Genomic DNA, 20,535 nt, shown 5'->3' with positions numbered 1-20,535 from the left:
GCATCTCTTTGCACTTGCTTTTCTGTTTTGAGGACAGCCATCAAGCCTTAAGCAAAAGAGGGGAAAGTTGGTAATTACACTTCCACAAGCCTATGTAATGATTCTCTCTAGGACTCAAAAGAAAACAACCTCAAGTTAGGAGCTGTCATTGAAGTGTCAAACCTTACCTATGCAATTCTTGAGCATTACCACTTGTGCACATACTTCAAAGGATTGGTAGCTGCTATACCTCTACAAAACCTGATGTATAATGTAATTTTTGTCGATACATTTACATCATGAACATTATTGCTATTTATGGTGTTGCTGATGATTCAGGGAAGGCTGGGAGAGGAGGTTGAGCATTGCTTTCCTCCTCCCCCAGTCAGTTTTCAAAGTCATTCACCAAGAATTTGAAAAAAATGGTCTTGAGTGAGTTGGAAAGCGCTGGTTCTTTTTGATAATGCTTCTCAGACTGTAAATAAAAGCTGCTATTATATGATGGTATAAACAGAATGCTTTGAGACTTTGTATTAGGAAACAAATGAGAACAAAACTTAGCATTGTGTTATCAGATAACTTCTTAAAAGAATTAGTCTCTGTGTATGTTTTCAACCTATTGTATATTCAGTAGGTAAATCTTAAGTTTAGGATATCATGTGTACATATGTTGAATTAATCTAAGTGTTCCTCCAGGAGGGATTATTCTACCAGAAAAACATTTAACAACAATGCAGTTGGTTTATACTTAGTCTTGTCAGAGAGAAATTAGCCGCAAACTTCCTTCCTTAGTTCTCCCACAGAAAATCTCCGGTCAATTGTACTCTAGGTTTTTTTAATTTAAAGTTAAATGAAAAAGCAGTGAACTGCATTTGTGCTGTTTTGCTCTTAGCTTCGGTACAATAAACGCTTCTTGTTTAATTCTTAAGAGATTGCCTTGAGCTGATGTTGTCTTTACTTTTTTCTCTGTGACAGCTGTAACTCTGCGAGGAGACAGTGGTAGAAGATCGGAGAGGAGAGCCAGGCGAGTTTCAGCATGTCTCTCAGATCATTCACTGGCTAGTGACAGTGGCGTGTTTGAAGCTTTAAGCAAAAGGTCAGGTGTATAAATTCATAGTAAGCTGGAAATATTCCTGTTCTACCACATGGTCCAAAAAAATTTCTTGTAAATTTCTGAATACGCATTCAAAATTGCTAGTTCTTAGTAACATAAAAATATTAGGTTGCACGTTTTAAAGGAAAGAAGAAACTTTTTACCTGCAGTTCCACTGTCATCTTCACAAGTGCCAAGTCCCTTTTACTTTATTAACATTTTAACGCCATATATTTCTCCCTTGAAAGATAGTTTTCTCAACTTATTAGTCTTAAATCAGGATTTTATTTCAACCATCTATAACAAAATAAAATTATACAGTGTGACTTAAAATTGAGTAGCATGTGATAAAAGTATAACTGCAAGGAGGAAATATATGAATTGCTAAAACTAAAAATGTGTAGGTTGACCAAGTGACTGAAAGATGGATAAAGACATGTTACTTTATACAATTGTTTTATCACAATAAACAGTAACTGGGAAGAAGATAAGCTTTTGAGGATGCTAAAGAGAAAAAGAAGACAGGATAAGTATAAAAATAACCTGAATATCTTGAAAGAGCTAAGACCTCAGTTTTTAAAATTGTGACTTACTAATTCTATGTGTTTTTTAAATAGGTATCTCAATTCCTTCTAAATTACCAATCCCTCCTGTATTACCAAACAATTGCTTACATCCACAAATCACAAAATAAATGTTAATTTCATTATGTTTTAACAGCTGAAGTCAGTGTGTAGTTTACAGTACTTTGTGTTCCTGCAGGAATGAAGATCTGGAAGAGCCTGTTTATGGTGATGCTGCCGGTAATGAAGAACCGCAAATACACGTTGGATTTCTGTAAGTAGTTACTCCTCTTTCTCCCTGTCAAGTCAGCAGGAATTGCTCACTACTTTTCTTGGGTTTAGTTTTAACTTTTTAATGAACTAAACTGCAGTGGATTGTGTTAAGCTCCTGAACTGACAGCCAAAGTTTAGCAGATGTGCAGATTAGTCAGTCACATGCCACTTTGTGCTGGGGATGTGCCTTAACCACAGTTCATTCAATGTCCTTTCAAGGCTGGCTGAGAAAAGGACCTTCATTACTACTTTCAGTAGCATTTATTTTCATCGTCTGGACCGTTAGTGTGAGTATGGATATAGAGATATGTCTCTGTGAGTGAGATCTTTTCATGCCAGATAAAGGATTACCTTAGGAAAGTCACAGGTGAAGAGGCACAAATACAAATACAGTTCCCAAATATAGCTTTGAAATCTTGTGCTTACGGCATGCTGTTGTTGGTAGTGGGAGTAGCGTGGAGAAGGGCAGATTATAGCAGTGCAAAGCAGGATGCCATGCCTTAGACAGCCCTCCAGAATTATCTCTACTCTTTGGAAAATTAATTCCCAAGCTCAGCCGGATTTGTTTGTTCCATTTCAAAATTGATGCTGATGTGAAAGAGTAGGTGTTTTTAATTTGTTTTCATTAACCAATGAAAATAGTGCAACTGATTTGTCTAATGTAACTGACACGTTTTTACAAATGTGCATGCACACAAAAATGTGTATGTATATGGTGTAACTGTTTAAACCAAAGGGTGTATTTTATAAAACCTGTTCACAGAGTCACAGTAAGGAATTTTATTCTTCTCAAATGGAATGTTTAATTCTCTTAGTTCTGATAACTTTGTTACTGTAGCTAATATTATTAATAATGTTATTAATAATAATATCAGTGTGATATCTGTAATTGCTTTTGATTCAAACTGATTTGTATAAGAGATTAGTTTAACACAAAAGGTGCTTTTACATTCTTTAAATCTTTTTAATCTTCCATCTCTCCCTCTTAAACACAGTATTGATCCTTGGTGACTAACAGGAAATTTATTTTCCAGGCATGACAGTGGAAGCGAATGTCTGTTAGTCCATGTATTACAGCTGAAGAACTTTACTAGTCTAGTTGTTAAAGAAAACTGCAAAATGTAAGCTTAAATTTCACCTAAAGTCTGATCATTGCTTGTTTTGTGCCACAGTTGTAGATACCATAGATTTGTTTGCTTTCATGCAAAATCAAGCCATTTCTTGAGAAGATGGTATGTCTCAGTTACATGAGGAAAGGGTTAATTTTATGGAACCTCTGTCATACTGGTCAGGTAACAAGCCTGGTCTCTAATGACCCTTGTTCTTACATATTTATTATGCACAGGAAAGTTTGTTCAAAAATGTCAAAAGTCATGCTTTCATCACCAAGTGCCTTCTGGCCAGAAAGCTGTCTACATTATTTGCAGTATTCCAGAAATATTATTTCCTGTACAGCTCCTCTACAGCTTATCTGTGATGTATCCCAGAATAAGCTTAGTGTAATTTTCTCAAATTCTTATGGCAACGTGTATCTTAATCAGTAAAAGAGATAGCTTGTCCTTTATCTTTAAAAAAAAACCAAACCAACAACCACACAAACAACAACAAAAACCCCAGCTGGGAGATCTGCAGACTTCTGTGGCCATTAGCTCCTTGAGTATGTGTGAAAGACCCTCTGAAGATAGTGTTAACACCAGTACTAGCTGAGAACAAGCACAGACAGCCTGTGCTACTTTTCAACATTCCATATCACATCACATAGAATGTTATTTAGTTTATTCTAATAAATGTTTCTTAAATAACGCCAACGTTGCCATAAACCACCATTTTATCTAGTGATATGTATCTTAGCATATTTTAAAGAAATTTGGCACATGAAAATCATTGATCTTTATCTCTGGAAGAGGTTGTTTGAAAGCGGGAAAAATGGAGGTGTTGTATCGTAAAATAAGTCATTCTGTGCGAGTTGTTAAATTGATATGCATCTTACTGAATGAGTTGAGCTTTCTTGAGAATGCTTCATCTTGCTACCCCTGCAAACCTCTAGCGGAAATTCTTCACATTAGGTCAGTGCATTAGTGTTGGCCTTTTACTTTGTTTTCAGTGTGGATGCAAAGGCATGTGATAGGGAGAAAATGTGAGTATTGAGTAGTACTCAGCCATGTTGCCTTGCGATTAGAAAAAGAAATCGGCATCATCTGAAGAAAGTAAAGCAGAGTCACTGAAGAAAAAAATTACTCCAGAGGGTTTGTTGGACATTGTCATCAAGGCAGTTGGGCATCTAAATGACTCTCAAAAAGGCAGTTCTGTTCCCCATCCTTCTACTTAACTGTGGGCTGGAATCAAGAAATGGCTGCAGGGTAAATCAATTGGCTTGACTGGTCAAAAAATAAGTTTGTCTTACCAAAACCAGAAAAAGCTTTTAGCCAGTTTAATGAACTTCTCAGTGCAACTGTACATTCACTGAATCAGTTGCTGGGGGCAGTGGTGGGGAGGTTACCTGCAGCAGCCCTTGAGCAGAGTATTTGGATTTCTTTTTTACAGGATGTGAAGCTGTTTAGCTAACTGATGCTTCACACTCCAGTGCGGCAGTTCCACTGTAGTGAGCTCTTCCGATTGTCCTCTGTTTACTTGCCTGTCAGTCTCAACCCCTCTCTGGTGGTGCCAGAAGGGTTCATGTAGCTGTGTAGTCAGCTTGAATGAGCCTGTGAGCTGGATTTTTTTTTATTATTTTTTTTTTTAGTTTTGAGGGTCTTTTTGGTGTTTGTGGTTTGAGGGTTTTTGGGTAGATTTTTTTAATTTGTTTTTGTTTGGTGGCTTTGGGGAGTTTTTTTATGCTAGGTTAGCTTTTTAACCCAGATAGGTTTTCTAATCTGGTTCACAGCACAGTTGCATGAAGCCGTTTGCTGGCACAAGGAAAGGTATGACAAACCCCAGGATATTGGGGGGGCTGGACAAGCAGCCAGGACAGGAAGAACAGAGAAACCCTTCTCTAAGTAGCTCTGCTGTCTTCTGCCAGATAGAACTGGTGTAGATTTTGGTTTTGGCTTGGAGTCTCAAATGAAATAGTACCAGATATTTAATTTTTATTTTTTTTTAAGATGGCAGATGGATGCGATGATCGCAGGTTTCTTTTGCCCTCCTTTTGTGCTGCTTTTGTTAAGGGGGCGGGGGGGTGGGTGGGTATGCTTAGTGGATGGAAGGAAGAAATGGATCAGTGACACGGGGCAATTCAATTGCCTAAACATAGGCATGTGTTTCCATTTGACATATCATAGCATAGCACCTGGCCTCCAGCTGCTGCTGCTCAGAGGAAGGCTATAGCTCTCCCATAGATCCTATGTCGTACTTGCTAGCCCCATGTAGATGCCTTGGATACCTCGGGGCATCTCTAGTGCTGCTTGGTGCCTGTGCTTAAGCACCAAGCTTGAAATAAATAAACTGACTAAACTACCTAACTAAAAAAAAATAAATTAGTTTTAGTTAGAAAAAGATAGCATTTCCAGATTAGCTTTGCAGTTCTTCTGTGTTAAGAATACAAATTAAATTCCTGTAACAAGGAGATCCCAGAGCAGATTCTTAATGTAGCGGTTACACTGATGTTTTTACTTAGCCTGATTTTGAGAAATGTGAAATAGCTTTCTTTGTCTGAATTGTGCTGTTTTTCTGTTTTGATGTTCTCAGTCATGTGAGAGTTTATTTGCCACCACTTGAGTCAGGCACACCAACCACTTACTGCTCTAGAGCTTTGGAATTCCAAATGCCGTTAATATTTAATGAAGTCTTCCGAATCCCTGTGCATTCAAGCGTTTTGAAATTAAAATCACTGCAGCTGTATATCTGTTCAGTTGACCATCAGCAACAAGAAGAACTATTGGTAAGTGGTTCTTTTTCTTAAAAGCTATGTGATATGGGAAACTGAAGTTATTTGACGAATAATTTTTAAGATTAAAAAAAGGTGAATATTTTTCTATAAGAAGTGCTGATGGAGTTACACGTTAATGTATCCATTTGTTCACATGCATAAGTATAGTTCTGTTAATAAAAAGAGGTGTGATTTTTAAAAAGTTGAAATATGTGCATTTTAAGTTATGTAAAGTCTTGGAAATTATTAGCAAAATTAGCAGAGGTTGAGAATTGGAGCTTTTTAAGCAGTATTGAAAGTAATGTTATGTATACTACTGTTTTCTGTTATATTGCACAGGCATGTTGAAAATCAATACAAGGTTTACATTCATTGCAATGGGGTTGAGTAGATAAAGAGTTATTTTTTTTATTGATTGAATGCATTTCTCACAAATGTCTGCTTTGCAGAAAGTTGAAAAAAATCTGCTGTTGCTAAATTTTGGTGCAAGAAGGAAGGGATTGTGTAAGAAGAAAATTAAACTTTTCCCCCAAAACTTAATATGACAGCTTTTAGGCTACAGTGTGCTCAAGATTTCTGTTTCTGCATGGCACTGTAACGTGTGCATGATGAATCAGTATCATTAAAATAGTTTCCTATAAAAAAATAAAAAATCCAAGCCTCTTGTTGCTATGTAACACTGGGCAAAGAGGACTACTATTATATCAGTCTTAATTTTGTTGCAGGGTATTAGTGGTCCAGACAGGTTTCTGTTACACAAACTTTTACTTCAAACTGAGTGAGACGTCTGATGAAGATGCATTCAAATAAATGTAGCAATTGTTTACATAGGTTACCTGTGTTAATTGTGTTTAGATGTGTTAAATGTTAGCTTCATTTAGCTGTTAAATATAAATATGCTTAAATAAACCTGCTTTGAGGCTGATATCATGGCTATTTTGAAGTGAGTGGGCTGCCATTTCAGTGAGAGGTTTGAATGGGTTAGTGAATTTTTTGTGAGCCTATCAAAGTAGTTAAGAGGTAGAGGCAGCTTACTGGGTAGTCTTGCTGGACTATGGATTAGAGGTGTTTGTTTGAGCAAATCTAGTCAAGAACGCATGTTTGTTAGTCCACCTTTAAACCTAAGTTTAGGGCACTTTTAACTATTCCTGAATTAGCAAAAAAATGATAGGTCTTCAGGTTATGTTGGTAGGAATTTTTCCTCCTTGATAGTCAGTGTAGTTTTGTGAGAAATGTCTTTGTTTACATACAGTAGTTGGTAACATACTTTGGGGTAAGTTAACAATGCTGCTCAAAAAGAGAGAAACAGTACCACGGTTTCTTAAGGTTAGGTGCATTGAAGTATGTTTCAACATTATATTCATTGCCCTTTTTTGCTTAAATGGAAAATAACAATTTTCTAAAATTGAGAAATACTTGCTACCTCTCTTTGGAACTGCTTTGATGGCCTCTATCAACAAGGCCTCTGTCTTTCAACATCTCTTCAGATTAGTTTTTCCCATCTATTTAATCATCCATATATTTCTGAAGTTCTTGATGACTGCTTTTTTTTTTTTCAATTAGATTAAGCCAGTTTAATGCTTTCCTAAATGCAGAAGCCAGGCTGGCATTTATCCCAGGTTATAGAAATATTTGTACATAACAGGGAATAAAAGAAAAAAATAAAACCAACTCTTCTGTAGTTCTAAACTTCACTTACATAGAGAAGTAAATTTGCTAAACTTGTGGGATGGTCTTTCCATTCCCTCCACCTTTTACTCATATGCCCTGCCTTGCTGAAAGATCTATTTCTGTTTTCTTACAGCTTTCTGAAGCTGTACTTCCTTAAGTTGGCTTATTTCTTCCCTGGTGGTCTCATCAATGTTGAGATAAGGGAGTTGTTATTTTCCATGATTAGCATATATAGCTCATGTAAAAACATCAAAGAAATGCAATTGCCTTTCTTGCAACCCCACAGCACTGCTGTTTCGTTCCCAGTTTTTCATCTTTTATAACCCTGACCAACCAATTATTCCCCGTGTCTTTAATTTATTTGAATTCTTCTTCTTGAGTGTAAAATTTGTCGTTTTGCATTTCATGTTTTTATTTCAGAATATCCATCCCATTTTTTAACATTGTTTTGAATTCTGATCCTTTTCTGATAAGTGTTACAATCTGTGTTTGCCATCACCAAGAAATGCAGAAATACTTTTACTATTCCACCATCCAGGCTGTTAACAAATGTGTCAGAGCAGGCATGTGACGGACTGCTAGCAGACCCACCTTGGTTTCCTCATCTTTCGAGTGAGCTCCAAATCTTGAGGTGGAGGTGAAATATTAATCAGTATTTTCAGTACTGATAGTTATTAATTGGCTTGATGGTGATTTTATACCCAGTTAGTCATTCACTTTGTAGTAACAGCTTCTTTGGCGTGCTTTCCTCGGTGCTTAATAAATACAGTGTGTAGGGCAGTGTCAGACATCTAGACATCTTAAGAGTCAACATACATTTTTTTCCAATATTGATGACAGGAAAACAGCTTTACCCTCTACCTGTAAAACTAAACCCAGCACATCTTAAGCATTTCCCAACTCTGATGCAAAAGTGTGAGTATTCAGTCCGTGTTTCTTTCTTACACTGCATCAAAGCAAGAAAATAATTAGAAAACATCTCTGTTTTATATATAAGAGAAAAGGCATCTCTGTTTGTAGCCTCCAATATACTGCCATGAGATAATGTATGCAGTAACATATTGTATCCCGATAGGACATTATTTTGTTAGTCTCAGAACCTTTTCTTCATTGTCCTTTATACACCTGTTTAAACAGAGCCCGAACAATACAATTATTTATTATTATTTTCTCATTAGCTGTTTCTTTACCTGCTTAAAGTTGAACGCAGTTTCTGTATACATTGCCTACCGCCTTTACGATTAGAATTATTGCATCCAGCTATTTGTTTTGTAAGAGATGAAAACAATTTTTACATGATTTTTCCAGTGATATAAATGAAAATATTTTTAGCATTAGCATGGAAATTAACAGATTGTAGAGATAGCCAGATAAAGCCAAAAGCAATAATTAAAGGCTAGCTAATGTAAAATTATCACTAGGTCCAGCTAGTGAAGTGATTTAAAAAAAAAAAAAACCAAAAAAACAAAAAATAAGCTTTGGAAAGTAGAAAAATTCCTTTATGGCCCATTTATTACATAAATAGGCAGACAAAAAAAAATTGGTTTACACAACATTTTTTTCCCTTTGGAAGGTGCCTCTGAGGACCAGAGAATGGAAGGGTATCTCAGAATATAGTTGTCTCAAAAGAACACAGATTGAAGTCAAGTAATTTTAATTTAAGCAAATGTAAAAATCTGATTTGTAATGGGAGGGGTTTTTTAATAAAATATTAAGAGCTGTCAGCTGAAACCATTGTATCTACATCAGTCTTAGAAATTTATTTTTTTTTTGCTTAAAATATTGAGTATTTACCTTGACCCTTCCTGGTAGTAAGCAAGAGGCAAGAAATTCATTATCTTAAACATCGTAACACAGAAAATAAAACTGTCTCTGTGTAAGAGGCAGTATTGGTATTTGATAAAGTGGGTTTTTTTACATTATAAGTAAAATACTCTTTAAATGAGAAGGTGTCTATCCTGCAGTGTGTGTTTATCTTATTGTGGTCAGTGCTTTTTGTTCTTTGCAGGGCATTGCTCAAATAAACCTGACTGATGCAGAGAGTTCTGGTGAGATGCAGCTTCACTGGTATACTGTTCAGATCTTCACTGGTTCAGACCCTCAGAGAGCAAAAAACAAAAACCAGTGTGAAGAAAGTATTCCTCGGTCTTCTGGAAATGTAACTACAGTTAAAACAGTATGGCTCTGAAAAAGTGATTTGTTTATTTTATTTGACCTGCTGGGTGGTTAGTTGTGATCTTGGGTGCGCTTTGGTTTTGAGGTGCACAGAAGGTGATATCTTAATTTAGCTCTTGTGGCAACAGCTGGATTTTAAAAGCATAATTAAAACCTAGGCCATGCCTGGACAGGTGCTTGAAACAGTACTCTGTGTATGTTTGTACACACACTTCCAGTGTAACACACTAAAACTCATTAAAAATTTCTGCCACTGCACTTCAAGACGTTGTCCACAAAGGCTGCGCAATTTCCATACTTGAAGATTTTTCAGCCCTTGACTGGGCCCTAGGCAACCTGATGTGGCTATGAAGCTGTCCCTGCCTTGGCCAGGACATCAGACTAGGTGACCTGCAGAGGTCTTTTTTGATCTAAGTTGCTGGATGATGCTCCACAGTGAGATCAAGTTTGCCCAGTTTCTGTGAGGAGAAGTGTTCGTGGAACACCATGTACTTTTTGTTCATGAAGATTCGGGACAGATTTGATTGTATTTTTTTTAAGGAACATACAGTGGCTATATTTTTATTTTCTCTGAATAATATACGTTAAATACATTGGCTTGTTCAAATGGGTTTATTTGAAGTCTAGTTTACCTTTCAGGATGCAGTGACAGCCCTGTTAGCTAGGACCACTGCTCAGCTGGAAGCAGTTGAGAGAGAGTTGGCAGAAGAGAGGGTAAAACTGGAGTACACAGAAGAGGAAATCCTGGAGATGGAAAGAAAGGAAGATCAGGCAGAAGCCATATCAGAAAGGTAAAAGTAGTTTAAATACCTCATCAAACAGCTGAGCGATATTTACTCTGTGGATGTTGTCTGAAATACAGCAGGAGAAACAGCAGGTCCTTAGTCTGAGGTCTGCTCCCACTTACTGTTATAAGTATAAAATTCTGTTATTACGCGATGATGTGCAAACAGGAGAAAATTGTATATGAATAGCTGGCTGACTTTAGAGGACTTGGAATTTGGGGAGTGGGAAGACATTACATCAAACAGAAACTTTGCTAAGGAGGCAACTGTCATGGGTTTGCAACAGCACTGTACTAAAAAAACAAAATTTTGGGTTGACATGGGAAAATGTCAAAGATACACATTGCAATGCTTATGGAGTGAACATGCAACACAGCTCTTAGTAGCTTAAGGTTTATTACAACACTATCATTAATAATACTCCTTGTTTGTTACATTGGTTGCGCTGTTGGTTTTTTTACTGTTTTCTTAGTGTTGTTATAAAGACAAGAACATAAGCTTTCAGAAAATTAAGGAAGGTGATTATTTTTTTTGGCATGAAATGTATTTGCTTGTTTGCTTCTGCACAAATGCAAGCAGGATATGTTCTCCCTTTGAAAATTCTGTATATTTATTGGAGAAATAATGTTCTAAAGTGATAAACCAACCTGGATAATGAAATATATAAACATGATGCATAATTGCATAGGTTTTTTTAATACCTACAAAATTTTTGTGATGTTCTGACTTTAGGAGTTGGCAAGCAGAATCTGTTGACAGTGGATGCAGTAATTGCACCCAGACTAGTCCTCCTTATCCAGAGCCATTTTGCGGGGATTCAATAGCTGGACACATGTTTGCAACTCAAGCAGGCCAGTACAGTTCTGGAAAAATGCAGCCTCCGCCACTAAAGGTAATGAGAGAAGACACTGCAGTACGGAAACTGCCACGCTGCCTGGTGCACACAAAGTGTGTTACTGCTGCTCTTTGAGTCCAAATTGATCAGGAGAGAAAAGAACCAGAAATGACATAGACAACCCTGTATAAGCACTGCCTTCATGGCAGAAGTGTGCCTTTTGAGTTGTTAAAAACACCGTCTTTAGAGCTGAGGGTTTTTGTTTACTAGTTATTTCTGGACAGAATTAGGGTTTTTATATCAAAAGGCAAGCAATTTTTACTGTGGCGTTTATCTAATCTTTAAAGATGTACTCATTTCAATATCTGTGTTGACCTGAAATTGTAACAGAAGAGATCACATTCGAATTCCAGTGCTTTCTGAAATAAGGGGTTTTGAAGGAATTGTGAAGAAAGAAGCTTAATGTTTTAAGACTTGCATTCCTTTTTCAATGTTACAATAAATACAGCTGAAGTTTTCAGAACGATTGTGCTGAAACTGATGAATTTAAAATCTTTTGTATTCAAGATATGAGACACTGAAAATAATCCTGAACAAGCTGAAATCAGCACAGTTCCATTGAAGCAGAGAAACCTAAACCATACATGTTGCCTTTAGGGAAGATCATACCTCCTGTTGAGGAGTTATCTTAAAGTTTAAAAGCTTTGCTGAAGTAGCATGTTTTCTGTATTTCTGATTATTTTAGTGTTCTTGTGTCATTGCTTCAACAGTCTTTCAGTTCCCTTTTGTTGAGTTTCTTTAACTCTCTCCAGTTTTAAGGTAGTTGCTTGCTTCAGAGTCACCTTGATTATTGAAAGGTGACAGTTTTCTTCTGTTGAGGCTGGAGATCAGGTGGTAGCTTGGTTAATGCCCAGTTGCCGATGCTGAATGTTCTTGTGCTCTGCAGCTATGATTCACGTTATAACTGCATCTCATAATTGTTACAGTTCCAGCAAAGGCTTCTGAAAGGTAATCTTATAATTTTGAATGACCTAGTTTTAAAACTTTTTTAAAAATGAGGTGATTCATCCTCTGTTCTCAGTGCTCATTAAAACTTGAACCTAGCTAGCTGGGCAAATTGTTTACTTTTTATATTGTTGAAATATCCGATTGTTTTTGGTCAGAGAGAGAAAATAAGGAAAAAATAATTTTTTTTTCCTTCATTGAAATTTTAGGTGGATAAGGAAACTAACACTGAGGATCTGTTTCCTGAAGAAGTTGCTATTCTTCCAAAAGAGAGAACTAGCCGCAGGCCACGGGGTTCTGCTTTTGTTCGCAGTAGCACTATTGTTCGTTCCCAGACCTTCTCGCCTGGAGCCCGAAGTCAATATGTTTGCAGAGTGAGTAAGGCTTAAAAAGAAGTGTGGGGAGGTTCTTCCACACAAGTGTTTTTTAAATTTTTTTTTTTATAACTTCTTCTAAGAAACATATAGTACTTTTTTGATTCTACTGAATAATCTTTCATTGAATTTAAACATCGCAGTGAGGAAGAGGTCCCCTGGTTACAGTGGGACCTAGGATTCCTGGGTGCACTGGTGCAAGTAATTGAGGATCAGCACAACAGTTTTCAAGTTCACCTTAGCTGATGGCAGTGTTCAGTGGCAAAAGGCTTATAAGCAGTTGGCTCACAGTATTGCAGGTCAATACATGGATATTGAGGTTTGCAATATTGGCGGAACACACGTAGTTTTAATTGTACTCTTTCATAAGCTTTTAGGAGCTTGTGTTTGAAAATGCAGTAACGATTTTTAACTTTTCTGCCTTTTCTAAACCAAGGACCGTCTCGGTTTTGCTCTCTTTATTTACATTGCGCACAGTGCATCTGTGGACCCCTTCAAATTCTTCAGTTTGATTTCTGGATTCCATATCTGTTTGTGATATAGGAAATGTGAGTAAAACACTCTCACACATCAGAACAAAGATAGTGCAAAAAGGAAAAGATTGTTAAACACCTTCACTTAATCTACATTTACTTAAAATCAGAGAGGAAAAAAATGGGAGGCTGTATTTTTTGTGCCAGTGGCAGTAAATGCTTTAGGAAAAAATACTGCCTTTAACTCTCCCCTCTCCCTTTTTTTAGGTTACATTCTCTTGGTTATTTAGTAGAATGCTTGATGAAACTTATCTGTAAAACACTGATAGTTTTGAAGTTTCTTGAATTCTTGTAACTATACAGTATGAGCACAATTATATATAAATTTTTATAAATAACTAAAGCTGAAAAAAATAAAATGCTTAAAACAAGACAGTTTCAGTACCTTACTAAAAATACATCTCACAAAGAAAAAGAAGGAGGTTAATTCAGGATTCTTCATGTAGACAACCTTGTAAGCAGCCTGCATTTTCACTATCTTTTCTAATCAGCTGTATCGCAGTGACAGTGACAGTTCAACTCTGCCAAGGAAGTCCCCTTTTGTCCGGAATACATTGGAGAGACGTACTCTACGATATAAGCAGGTATACCTGGGAAACGGGTTACTACTTTTCACTGAGTTGCTAGAACATTGGTACTTTTATACCTAAGCTTTAGGTGTCTACAGGTACATTCTGATGTTTTTAGGAAATGTGTAAGGCCTCTGTAATGAAGTTGGGGAAGGGGGGCATGTTTTGGGGTTTTTAAGCTAAAAGATAGATGCAGAGAAGTGAGATATAGCTGTGAACAGTTACCGAGGAGGAAAAAAAAGTGTGGCAGACAAAAATTAGTTTTACAGGGACTGAATTTGTATTGATTTAGATGGAAACTTTGTTAAGTCTTTAAAATCTAGTTTATGATGCAGGGTGCAGGCCTGGGGAAGTGTGTGTGAATGTGACAGTAAAACACCCAGCTCCCCTCCCATGCAGCCTAGCAAACCGTGGTGTCTGAGGCCCAAGTATTCAGTTATGAATAGGTTAAGTTGTCCTTTCGCTCCTGTGCCACCCCACATGCTTCGGAACAGGTGTGCAGAGAAGGGCAGGTAAGGCATTCATGCCTTGTATATAAATTGCATCGTGTTTAGCCGGGCTAGCAGGTGTTAATTTCTTGCTGGTATAGGGAAGTAGACAGCCGTGCCTCCCATTTTGATGCAGAATGTATCTTAAAACCAGTATCGAATAAAGCCCTCTTTAAGGGGAACCTTGCTCAGTACAGTATTTTCCAACACCGTGACTCCATTATGAGTTTTTCATATTGCAATCCTTTTATTATCATCATAACATGAAAGTTTAGTCCATAAATTTAGTTAATATATTTATAAGCCAAAAGGAAACTGTAAAAGGAGGTAGCAGAAAGCATTAATTGAGAAAGTTTATGTATGGTACAAAACCCACTTACACCTAGTTAGCCTTTCACTGTGGGTTTCAAATGATCTCTCCAAAACTTTGTGTCAGGAAAGACTATGTGATATAAGTACAGGAAATGTATGTTCTATATAGCTAAAAACAGACCAATATACCATGTTGAGAGTAATATATTGCATATTTTATTTGAATCCTAATAACTCAGCAGTCCTGCAGATCATCTTTGGCTGAGCTTATGGCAAGGACGTCCTTAGACCTGGAGCTGGATCTCCAGGCATCCAGAACTAGACAGAGACAGCTGAACGAGGAGATATGTGTTTTAAGAGAGTTGAGACAGCGTCTGGAAGATGCTCAACACAGAGGGCAGACTGATCTACCCCACTGGGTCCTTCGGGATGAGCGGTTTCGAAACTTGTTGAAGGAAGCAGAAAGGCAGGTATGGTAACATCAGTGAGCACTTGACATGCGCAGAAACTTCTGGTTTCAAAATTGATTGTGACAAGATGTCTAAAGAGCTGTTTTTACAGAACTTTAAACAATGAATGTTGCTTCTATGTTCTTGGAAGTTAGCACAACAAAAGGCATTGCATTGATTATTACCAAACTGTGTATTTATTTTGAGGACAGTTACTAGAGAATGGCACTATTTGCCAATGGCATTTTTTGGTTTGTTTTTGTTTTAGATATTTATTATTGGAACTTTAATAATTTTCTTACTGCAGATCTCTGAAGTAAATTTATAGTGATTTGATATTTCATTTTTTACAAGTATTTCGAATGTTCCCTAATTATGTGATTTGATTCCCACCCCGCCCCATTCTTGGACAAAGAAGTCAGAGGCAAAAAGTGGCAAAAACTGCACAACAAACAAAATTGTCATTGGAGTATCAGAGCTGAGGAGTGAGCCTGAATTTATTTTAAGGTCTTATTTGACAGATCTATGTGCTGTAAATTTCATTAATTTAATACATATCTGTCTGAAGAACATTAAGAAATGAAACAATCCTCTCAGTCTTTTGAATTTATAGTTCTTAGATGAACAGTTATTTCGGACAATATACTTGTGTGGTTTTATTGTGGTGAGTGGGAAAAACTCTATTATTTTAACGTGGGAATTCTTATGTTTTCTTTATTCATGTGACCATTTTAAGTATTATATTCTTTTTTTTAGACCAGACAGACCAAATTTGAACATCACCAAGAGCAAGCAGCTGAAAAGATGCTAAAGAAAGCATCAAAAGAAATATACCAGTTGCGTGGGCAAAATCAGAAGGAGCCTATTCAGGTGCAGACTTTTAGGTAAGTGGTAATGTGTACTGAAATAGCATAGCAACGGTTTGTTAGAGAGGTTAAAGCAGCACTCTGAAGCATTTGGCTTAAATTCTGTGTCTTCTATATAGGCAGTGATTTTTAACTGTATATTGATTTGGACACGAGTTTTCTTTGAATTATTTATAGTGCAAAGAGACAAAGCTATGGTAAAACAGCAGTGTTACAATTCCAAAACACGTGAAATTTAAAAAAGAAATAATAAAAATTTCTTCAAGTGCCCACATAACCGTAGGTGGTTCTTTCAACTTAGCCTAGTCACTCTTAAGTTCAAATGCTGTGTTAATTCTTCAATGCAAATTTGTTTAATGTAATACAGAAACATTACTAGTAACACTCTCTCCCTAAAAAGGACTTAATAGTATTCGAGCTTTCTCTCCAGAAGCCTTTTCTTTGGATTTTTTTCCCTATTTCATCTGTGTTCACGTGGTATGTGTCCTCTCTTAGCTTTATTTTTTTTTCTCACAGTCTGTTTTGTGTACAAGGGACAATGATAATGTGCATTTCACAGGAAGACTTCATTACTTTAGCATTAAAATTTTTAGAATTTTCATTGGGAGAGTAACAGTAAGAGAAAGAAAATGTTAGTTGCAGCATAGATATGGAGGGCAGCTCAGCTACAATGTTACATCATACTGTTTGTCCAGTGTTTAGTTTTTTAGAAATTTTTTTCAGGGAAAATGTATACTTAAGTGAAAGAGGAAAGCTATCTGTCCTCTAATGTAATTTATTTTGCTTGAATCGTATTGGAAAGGTCTTTCTCACAAAGGTGAGGAGGAACTAAAAGGAACAAATTTTAGGGTTGTTTTTACATCTTACATTTCTGGTAATGAGAGACAGGGGGTTATGCTTTGTCTATGGAGATACAAAAATGGGGAATTGAATAAAACGAGATGTAGAAAATGAAGCAAAAGTTGTCTTCCTTGTTTGAATTCTTGCTCTTTTTATGCAAACATCCATTTCTTGTGACACTTTACAGCGTGTACTGTTTGCTCAATAAAGAAGTAAAAATATAACTCTTGAATGCCATCTTCCCCCCCCCCCCCCCCCTTTTTTTGTAGGCATTATTGAAAATGTACAAGGGTGAACATTGCATTGCAGAAGGGGCTTATGCAGGGCTTGTCCTGTGAAACCTTTTTACAGTCCACTATGACTGATGTTCAATGAGTTGTATAAAGCTTCTACCTAAATTTTCAAAACCTGTAATTGTGTTCAACAGAAAGTTGCCAAAAGTATACAGTGAGGTTTAATAGTTTTAAGTTTCTTGTATTCAAATAAACCATCAGTTCAGTATGTAAGTAACAAATACTAACCAGAGTAAAGATACTATGTTCTTGGGGGTGGGGGAAAGAAGTAGGCATATATTTGATTGACTTCCTTTTTATCTTGTTTTGATCACAGAGAGAAGATAGCTTTTTTTACAAGACCAAGGATTAACATACCTCCTCTGCCAGCTGATGATGTATGACATGTTGCATTGTAAACATGAAGTATTTATCGCTTTTATTTTAATGAAGTTATTAGATTAGCCAACTTTCTTTAAAAAAAAAAGTGCGAAAGCTAATATACACATTTTGTAAAAAATAAAAAAAGTAAAAAAAGTAAAAGTAAACAAAAACATATATATAAATATATATATATATTTTATAATGGCGACTGCAACAAGGCTTGGTTTTTCCTTGTTGTGAAACTGACATCTCTGAAGACAACTTATTTTATAAAAGATCGACTATCCTGTTAAGAGCGTGTACAGTTTTTATGCTGTTTTATTTGACTTAAAGGCTGGAAGACAGAAACAAAGTGAGTTCAGGCAAATTCACTGTAGTGTAATTTATTTATAGTGCCTTTTTTCCTTGAAGGAAAATACCTACTTTAAGATGTATTTTAAGACTGAAATTTTGTTCTTCAGTATTTGTCATACAGTAGAATGGAACCATTGAGCTGGTTTTGTTTCTGATACCTGAAATGAAAATACTATGTTCTAAAATTGTCACTTTTTTCAGCTATATTATCTGTAGCTTATTACGTACATTGTATCCTTTAGCACTGTCTGTGTTATAGCAAAATATTATCACCTGCAATGTGTTTAACACTGATTAGAAGTGATGTTAAACATTGCAGAATTCATTTGCATGTTCTTACTGTGCACTAATAGATTGTTTTCATTTCAGTTGTGTCTAAAATACCTTTATATTCTTAACTAGATTCTCATTTTAAACGGAGGAAGGAAAAGGGTGACAGGTCTTTGTTTTGCTGTTTAATGAAAAGGGAGTTAAAAGAGCAATCTGAGCTAGCTGTGTGGAAAGACCGCTAAAGTATTATTATAGTAATTTCTACAGTTTTGAAGTGATCTCATGCAGGAAAGTACATATGTGCTGATTTCAGAAAGCAGCTGCGTTAAGCAAGGGTGCTTAAATACATGTTCATCCTAAAGGATGTGCTTTGAGGTTCCTGCATGCAAGTTCTGTTGAACAGTGATGCTTTCCAGGGGAGAAGGTGTATAATTTTGGAAGGTATACCTCACTTGATTGCTAGTTGGACCAGTTAAAATCTGCAAAGAAATAATTTCACTTGTGACCATTTGTTTTAACGAAAGACTGTCACCCTGAATTCCCGAGAATGCCAGTTTTGTGTCCTTGCATCCTGCAAGTATGTAAAAATACTTCTTTACTAAGCTACTATAATAGTTTCTCATATTTTTCTAATTATACATTACCTACAAAGAGAGGTGCCCAACACAAGACTAACCTTGCAAATTGCTGGCTGGAATCTCCTAGAAGGAAGATCATGCTGTCTCTTAAAGTAAAGGTTTCATTGGTTCTAGATTCCAATATGTCAGGAAATCAAAACACCAACAGCCAAAACCTAAAGAGATTTATTAGAACCAATCAGAATATTTTCAAATATTTTGTAAGTCAGTCAGTGTTCTTTGTGAGTTTCAAGAGCTTATATTCTGTTACCTTCTCAAAGATCAGGAAAACCTGAAAGTGAAACTAATCGCTTTTACTTGTCCAAGCTGAGGCAAAAAGTAATGGAAAAAAGATTGTAAACCTAAATCATTAATCAATGAGGATGATTAATGCAGACATTTATTATTCAGGTAGTATCCCGCATTCCCTAGGATGGCCTATAACCATTACAGGCATCAAGTGATTTGACCGTATAGCAATATATATGAAATTAAATTATATTTAGCATTTATCATGCTAACCATCCTGAAGTCTGTTTTTGCCAGTAAGCTTTGGTGGGTGTGTATTGGGTTCCTTGGGCACAACTAGACATATTCAGAAACTATGCAGATAAAAATCAAATAACGTAAGAAATTTTTAGTGTTTGGGTAAAATTCTAGGGACAGCAAGCTTTTCAGTGCTCATTACTTGAAAAGACCAGTTAGTCAGAATTTGATGTCTCATGTTCAGTGGAGGCCTTTACGTAGTAGTGTTCATCAAAAGTTACTGTGCGGTGGCACCAGAAATGTTTGCTGTATACTGAGAACAGACAACACCGTGTTCCAGTGAGGATGGTCAGATACTGGAAGATGTTGCCCAGAGAGGTGGAGCTGTGTCCATGGAGGGGTTGGGGTCTTGACTGGACGTAGCCCGGAGCATCCTGGTCACATTAGGCCTGCTTTCAGCGGGGGTTGGGATAGGGACCTCACTTCCACCCTGAATTGTTTTGTGACTGTATAATGAAGGGGCAATGTCTGGTGGCCTCTCTGTCAGGGGGTTCAGTTGGTGTTTTTAAATAGTGACTGCTGTGAGATGTCGTCAGCGTCTCTTGTGCATCTGTGATTCTGACTGCTGTAATGAGTTCTGTCTTGATGTGGTAATGAGTTATCATATTCAGTATTCATCTCTCTCGGTTTTGTCACAGTTCTGTATGATTGTGTCATTTTTGTATTATTTGAAAGTATTTCTTCTACAAAATAAATAATTTGCCATAAACAGAAATAGAGTTTTGTTATATGTTAAAGACATTTTTGAATGGTTTATATTTGCCACATTCATGATGCTTTTATAAAGAAATTTTGTATTTTGAATAACAATGTCATTTCGGTGAATGTAATGAATTTTCAAAAAAAAGTAAGAGGAAATCTGTGACATCAGAGATCCTAGAGAGGTTACACTGAAGATCTGAAAGGGGTTGCAGAGTCTAAGGAATGGCTGGTATGTTCTCCCATGTGCTTATTGCTCACCGTAGGCTGACAGCTATATCGGAGGCTCATAGTTGAGTATTCCCGGAATTCATGGGTAGTTCCACTTAACAACACCTTGAACTACCTTTTTCCCCCCCAACAGAGGCTTGTACTATGTAGATCCGTACTGCAAGTAAGTTGACATCTTTAGTTCTGTAATATCTTACTTATGACTAATTCCTAGGTGGAAGCTACTCAAAAGAATACTGTTTGACTTGTTTAGGCTGACCGTTACTACTGTTTTCACAAAGGAAGCGTTAAACCTGTATAACTACAGAAAGGCCATTTCTCAGTTTCTCTGCAACCCTCAGCTGCAGGAGCTGAGGCAAAATAATAGCACTGACATGTGACTCCTCTCTCTGTCCAGTATTTGCAAGGCATTAAGGCTATGACAGAGTTGAGGTTATTTTTAAATGGTCTGCTAGAAATAGTCATGTGGAATACCAACCGTCTCTGT

At 36.6% G+C, this 20,535-nt stretch overlaps 1 protein-coding gene across 5 annotated transcripts in view; it reads left to right on the top strand.

Annotated features, from left to right (window-relative positions):
- WWC3 (WWC family member 3) overlaps positions 1-19,833 on the top strand; it is a 103,637-nt gene extending 83,804 nt beyond the window's left edge. Inside the window, exons 12-23 of one of the 5 annotated variants that reach the window (XM_037377491.1) lie at positions 955-1,003; positions 1,835-1,909; positions 2,943-3,029; positions 5,593-5,785; positions 9,453-9,620; positions 10,259-10,410; positions 11,137-11,296; positions 12,454-12,618; positions 13,643-13,735; positions 14,760-14,990; positions 15,726-15,853; positions 17,285-19,833. In XM_037377491.1, the coding sequence (XP_037233388.1) occupies positions 955-1,003; positions 1,835-1,909; positions 2,943-3,029; positions 5,593-5,785; positions 9,453-9,620; positions 10,259-10,410; positions 11,137-11,296; positions 12,454-12,618; positions 13,643-13,735; positions 14,760-14,990; positions 15,726-15,853; positions 17,285-17,351 (1,568 nt within the window). In that variant the 3' untranslated portion in view covers positions 17,352-19,833. Of the gene's footprint in view, positions 1-954; positions 1,076-1,834; positions 1,910-2,942; positions 3,030-5,592; positions 5,786-9,452; positions 9,621-10,246; positions 10,411-11,136; positions 11,297-12,453; positions 12,619-13,642; positions 13,736-14,759; positions 14,991-15,725; positions 15,854-17,284 lie in introns of all 5 variants that reach the window. The other 4 variants (XM_037377490.1, XM_037377489.1, XM_037377488.1 and 1 more) reach the window with 4 other exon arrangements.
- Positions 19,834-20,535: the final 702 nt, after the last annotated feature.

This window comes from Falco rusticolus, chromosome 2, assembly GCF_015220075.1.
Source record: "Falco rusticolus isolate bFalRus1 chromosome 2, bFalRus1.pri, whole genome shotgun sequence".
NCBI lineage: Eukaryota > Metazoa > Chordata > Aves > Falconiformes > Falconidae > Falco > Falco rusticolus.
Note: the sequence above shows the minus strand (reverse complement) of the source record. Positions and strands in the feature narration are given on the sequence as shown.